Source organism: Cupressus sempervirens, chromosome 7 (assembly GCF_028749045.1).
Source record: "Cupressus sempervirens isolate cs-2001-9-10 chromosome 7, ASM2874904v1, whole genome shotgun sequence".
Lineage (NCBI taxonomy): Eukaryota > Viridiplantae > Streptophyta > Pinopsida > Cupressales > Cupressaceae > Cupressus > Cupressus sempervirens.
In genome coordinates, this window is record NC_143124.1 from 912,489,771 (window position 1) to 912,496,508 (window position 6,738).

The window sequence follows — 6,738 nt, forward strand, 5'->3', positions numbered from 1 at the left end:
ATATCTTATTTAAAACTAATCTAAACTAATTTAAATTTAAACATTCGACCAGAATAAGCCTAAAACACTTCATGGCAAATTTGATCGTATTAATAAGTCCTTATGGTGGGATTTTGTGTCGAACCCTAAAACTAGTTGCTTTTAGTGGGATTATTATTCCCGTGCCCTAGATATATCTTTATGTGCAGCGATCTAAAACAATAGTGTAATCACAACAGTAAGGCGTGCAATTCACATATAGTTAGATCGTGGCGGACTAAACAATAAAGAATCGACTCAACTTCAACACTACTAATATTCTCCCCACTGGAAATAATAACGTCCTTTGACCGGTCCTTTATATCCACATATCCGTCACTATCGTCATTCCTCTTTTTTTTTAAACGGAAAACTAATAAAAGCACTAGGAAAATCAAATGAACCAATAGGAAAATAAAGAAATTCGTTTTGAGGTCAAAATTAGAAATATCAAACACGGTGAACCATATCATATATTAATGTTTTCGAAGTTTGAAGGGCGAATTAATTGTCTATAAGCGAAGCGAAAACAATAGTCTCTGCCTTTATAAAAGCAGGGACTAATAATCACATTTAAACAAATTAAACAATTTCATCAAATATAAATCTACATATATTCAAGAAAATACTAGTTTACAAGTAATCTTTGCTCGGATCAACTTGAAACCAATACAAGTTCTTACAAGGACAACAATGAAACAAATAGTGACTTCTTTTGAGCAACCATAACAAAAACTATTGGAAGAAAACTTCAAGAGACTTATTTTAGAGCCTAAGTTACCGCAATAGGAACTCAATGTTTGACTGATGAAGGGTTGTCCCTTTGACATAAATGTATTACCCAACCAACAGAATCAAGTCCGATGTTTAAATGCAAAGTTAAGGTGAATAATTCATAAAATCTGTTGATTCTTGGTTTCCAATCATTATCCTTGGAAGTTGAAGACGAGTCGACCCTCCACCATACCAGAAACTTAATCCACAAATCCATTCTAATCCGAGCGTAACAAACGCCAAATAAACACAAATAGTTTCCACTTTCCCTGCAATTCCTCCGCCGAACAAATTTCCCCGCATTAAACTGCACCACGTCACACAGATTCACTCCTCCAGAGTCCAAACATCTTCCGTTCCATCACAGATTTCACGCGTTTAAAAACACGGCGCGCAGGTGAGTCTCCTCCTTCCAACTTCCTTTCCGTCCCATCGTTTCCAATGCCAATGAAATCCCTAGTTACACCGCCGCACTCAGAGAAAAAATCCGATCTTGTTTTCATTCAAAACAGAGGAATGGGAATGGATTGAAAGAAGAAATAAAAGACATGTCTTGGCCTGCGAGGGGAAAAATTGAAAATGGGCAGAGGCCCGATTTGCAGGGATGGCAAACATTTATAATCATGCTTTGTGGGGTGTCTCTCTGTTTAGTTGTTTCGATTTTCATCATTCTGTTCTACGTTTATATGCGCTTCTACTCGAACAGCTCACGCCATCAAAGGAGAAGCGGCAGCCGGAGCGCCGGGAACGAACAAGATTACTTTTTTACGGCGGCGAGTGAAGGGCTGTGCAAGCACAAATTAGACGCTCTGCCGGTTTTTGTCTACAGCCCGGATAATTTCAAAGATGGTTTACGCTGTGCCGTTTGCCTCTGTGAATTTCAGGGAGAGGAAACGGGCAGGCTGCTGCCCGTTTGTGACCATAGATTTCATTCGGATTGTATTGATATGTGGTTTTCTTCTCATTCTACTTGCCCGATTTGCAGAGCCAGCGTTGAAAATGAATCTGATGAGAACTTACAGCCCCCTGTTTTTACTGCAGAAGTGGGAATTCCTGTAACAGAAACGGAAGAAGAAGATGAAGAGAGTTCTTCAACAGATCCACATCAGCAAAAGGGAGACTTTGATCAGGGCGGCAGTAATATTGTAAGGGAAGCTGGCATTTCGATTCATGGTGAAAAGTAGAGTAGGGATGTTTTTGTACATTATACGGCTGGTGTTTTTCTTTGGCTTTAATGTCACAGAAAAAATTGTAACAGCATAGACTTTTTTTTAAGGTTTGTTTCAACAGAGAATCTTTGAAAAAGTTTTGTTAATGTTTGGTATTGTAATAAAAATAGTAAAAAATAAGGTTTTATATTTAAATTTTTATTATGTATTTTTAGTTGATCATTGTTGGACTTATTGTTAGCGTTCCTTTTAGAAATTTGTTGATATGGCTTAATCATTTCTAGTGTATGGTTGTGATTTGTTTTCAAGTACAAAATTTATTGAAGTGTTATAGTTTTTTATTAAAAGATTATCTCTATACCATATAAATGTGGGAGTTACTTATTTATATATGTGGATCAAATGTAAGAATATGTCATATTTTATTACACAGTTTTCAAAACAAAGTGCAACTAAAAATAATTATTAAAGATAGTTCATTATTGAATTTTAAAAGAAAACATTCATTCATTTCTAAAAGTGAGAACAAAGTAAACAAGGGCCGCATGAGCCAAAGTCCCTGCCTTCATGATTTTATGGTTGATTGAAGTAGATTTTGGTTAAAATATAATGTATTTAATTTAATAAAATAACAAATAAATAGTAATGAAAAATATAACATTATAGTGCTAAATAAATTAAATTACGAGTATAGTTAGTATATTATTAAATTATATAACTGCAATAATGTATATTAATTAAAATAGTAAAAGAATATATAAATAAACATTATAGTATCATGCTAAATTAAAATTAGCTGGCATCCTAAAGAACATTTATCATATCGAAGATATTTATCAACTAATTATATATGAGATATAGATAAAATTGTATAATTTTTTTTTAAAGAGTTAAATTGTATAATAATTATTAAATTATTAATTTTTTTTTAAAGAGTTAAATCACACAGTTAAATCCTGATATTCACATCACAATTTGACTAGCTGTGGAAATCATCTCCTACTTATCAATTGATGAGCTTAAGGGGCTTTCTAATGAATGGTTCATAAGGCACAACACTTGGTGAAGGTTTTGCAAATGGGGTTGCAAGCTTTGGGTTTAACTGTGGAGGAAACTCCGTAGTTAAGCGCGCTCAGGCTGGAGTAGTACTGGGATGGGTGACCTCCCGGGAAGTCCCGGTGCTTCACCCCTGTGAGCATCACCTAGATCCAATGAGTGCTAAGTGTTCCATTTATTCTCATGAGAGATGGATTCATGTTGAATCACTACTCATGAAACATGGGTCATCGAGTTTGACTCAAAAATCACACAGTTAAATCCTGATATTCACATCACAATTTGACTAGCTGTGGAAATCATCTCCTACTTATCAATTGATGAGCTTAAGGGGCTTTCTAATGAATGGTTCATAAGGCACAACACTTGGTGAAGGTTTTGCAAATGGGGTTGCAAGCTTTGGGTTTAACTGTGGAGGAAACTCCGTAGTTAAGCGCGCTCAGGCTGGAGTAGTACTGGGATGGGTGACCTCCCGGGAAGTCCCGGTGCTTCACCCCTGTGAGCATCACCTAGATCCAATGAGTGCTAAGTGTTCCATTTATTCTCATGAGAGATGGATTCATGTTGAATCACTACTCATGAAACATGGGTCATCGAGTTTGACTCAAAAATCACACAGTTAAATCCTGATATTCACATCACAATTTGACTAGCTGTGGAAATCATCTCCTACTTATCAATTGATGAGCTTAAGGGGCTTTCTAATGAATGGTTCATAAGGCACAACACTTGGTGAAGGTTTTGCAAATGGGGTTGCAAGCTTTGGGTTTAACTGTGGAGGAAACTCCGTAGTTAAGCGCGCTCAGGCTGGAGTAGTACTGGGATGGGTGACCTCCCGGGAAGTCCCGGTGCTTCACCCCTGTGAGCATCACCTAGATCCAATGAGTGCTAAGTGTTCCATTTATTCTCATGAGAGATGGATTCATGTTGAATCACTACTCATGAAACATGGGTCATCGAGTTTGACTCAAAAATCACACAGTTAAATCCTGATATTCACATCACAATTTGACTAGCTGTGGAAATCATCTCCTACTTATCAATTATTAAATTGTTTGATATATCTTGTTCTAGCAATAAATTCATCCAATTGAAAAAGTTGGACAATATTCTTAAGTTTAAATTTGATGCATAAAAATAAATAAACATAAATTAATTTTAAAATAACATTTATACTTTTAAAAAACCAAACACACTTATAATAAATAAAGTTGATAATATACCAAGCTAAACAATTTGAACTTTATTAAAATTGATTCAAAATTAATATTATGTATTTTAAAGTATAAATTAAAAATATCAATATAGTAAAAATTATATACGTTAAATAAATGTATAATCTAATAAAATTATATATAAAAATAAAAAATAAAAGAATATCTATTAAAAGCATTGGTTTAGATATATAAAAATAAAAATAATTAAATTCTAATTTAAACTTATATACAAATTAAAATTAAAATAAATATGAAATTAAACTATATAAAAAATAATTTTTGAAAATTGACAATTTAAAAGAGTTAAAATGTCTATATTTGATTAAAATATCTATATTTGAACAACATTTTACAAATTACAAAGCTAAACATGAATTAATACTAATTGTCTTTTTTTTAAAAAGTTTATCCACTTGTCACAAATGTGGAAAAGATAAAATTGAAATTAATGCATTCATTAATAGAGGTGTAAGAAAAATGATTATTTAAAAAAAAAGTTTATCCACTTGTCACAAGAAAAGATAAAGTTGCAATTAATGCTTGCATTAATAAAGGTGTTGGAAAAAATAGTTGTATTTTTGTTGAAGAAAATTGAATTTTTTCATTGCTTTTTCATCATGAGCCAATAAAGTTTTTAAAAAATTGTATTTTTCAATTTTAAAAAAAAAAAGTAAATTAATAAACCTTTTGCAAACATTAGTATATCAATGAGATTTTTAGATTATAGAACTAATATGGAACTTGGTGATTCCATTAGTTTCCTACCAAAGGCGGGAACTAATAAATACAAGTGGAGGACTACTTCAAGATATTTGTTTTGGTTGTCGTCATAGTTTGTCAATGTTCATTTTTTGCTAATGTTCAAAAATTTTTATTAGTGAAATATCATATGTATGTTTGAACTGATTTTCTACCAAATCAAATATATTTGAAATAATATCATTTCTATATTAGATACTTATATAAATGAAAATTCAAATCAAACAAAAGATAGCATGTTCACATATTGGAAGAAGATAAATACAAAAATTAAACTTTCAATCATTTGAGAGATATAATAGTTCTGACAAAAAAAAGTGCCCAGTTAAGAAACTTCAATCAACATTGATTGCATCATGGATTTGAATTAAATGTATAACTTGGTTTAATTTTATCTTTTTGAGTTCTAATGCTTTTTATTTTACTCTATTTGTTCAATCTTGTTCTCCTTCCTAAATTTACTACTTGTTTCATGGTGTTTTGGTGGCTTGATCTACAAGCCCCATTTTTAACGGTTTTGAACTCCAACCTATAAGGGTTTGGATACTTCCTCACTTATTCTAATAAACAACATGGTATACCTACCATATCTATCTTTAGAGAAATATCAATAAAGTGCTCATTTTATGTATTGTTTGTGTACTATTACTATATCAAACTTATATTCAATTATTAATTTTAAAAATTTTATCTTATTTGCATAGTAACTAATATCTATACATTCATTTAAATTGAGAAGAAAAGAACACCATCACTCTTCTAAATTAAAAAAAAATTTACCTACAACATTTTTTTATGTGATACAAAATTATATGACCTATTATAAAACTCTTACATGAAGAAGTAAAAAATTAGAAGTTTTTCTTTTCACTCCTAAAAATCTACAAACTCAAATATTTATGCTAACTCATATCTAATAATTTTATTCAAAATTATCTCAATTAAATGTTGCTTACAAATAATAAATGAGATCTTATTTTGAAGAAAAATCCTAAATGGGATGTCACTTTGAAGAATAAAGTAGAAAACCACACATTCTCTAGAAGTGCATCTTGCTTTTGTAACTCTACCTAGCACATAAAAGGGAAAGACACTAGTTCTATTGAAGTCTAAGGTGCACCCTAACATCCCTTTCCTTTTATTTACAAAAATGAAAAGTGGGCATTGCACGCCCAATCATCTTGCTTGAAAAAAATTAATTAAACATTCTTATCTTGATGTACTTAACCATGGAAAGCCTTCCCCATAACACATCCCTATGAGGATTAATGGAAATTATCTTAGATTTTATTATTTATCTTGTTTACAAATTTAATTTCATCATGGAGGAAGTCCTTTTTAAGAATGGTTCTTTATTAGGAGAGATATGATGAGTGTAAATAAACCATCCTTATGCATAATCGTCTATCTATTCCACCCACCTTGACAATCCCTATAAGACCCACATGAGTACCTATAAAATTTGTTATTATTCTCATGTTGGTCCTCTTCCACCTGAATTCAAACATCCCATGGCTAGTATCTATAAGAGTGGTCCTCTTGGTCGTGCATAATTTATTAAAGTTATGGATGTCGAGGTAAGTGCACCAAGTTGTGGTGCCAAAAGGGGGGTATAAGTGGTCACATTTTTCTGAAATCAACAATTTTTGAACTTCGATAAGAATTTGAAGATAGCTACACTCAATTTTAAGATATGACAAAAAAAAAAGTAGTAGTCCTTTGAATCTAGTTTCTCTAAAACTACT

General features: G+C 31.9%; 1 protein-coding gene across 1 annotated transcript; it reads left to right on the plus strand.

Moving 5' to 3' along the window:
- The first annotated feature begins 1,040 nt into the window (after positions 1–1,040).
- On the plus strand, positions 1,041–2,156 carry LOC149550472 (RING-H2 finger protein ATL2-like). Its single transcript, XM_089795093.1, has one exon. It carries the CDS (start codon positions 1,341–1,343, stop codon positions 1,974–1,976), a length of 636 nt encoding a protein of 211 aa, XP_089651219.1. The 5' UTR covers positions 1,041–1,340; the 3' UTR covers positions 1,977–2,156.
- Positions 2,157–6,738: the final 4,582 nt, after the last annotated feature.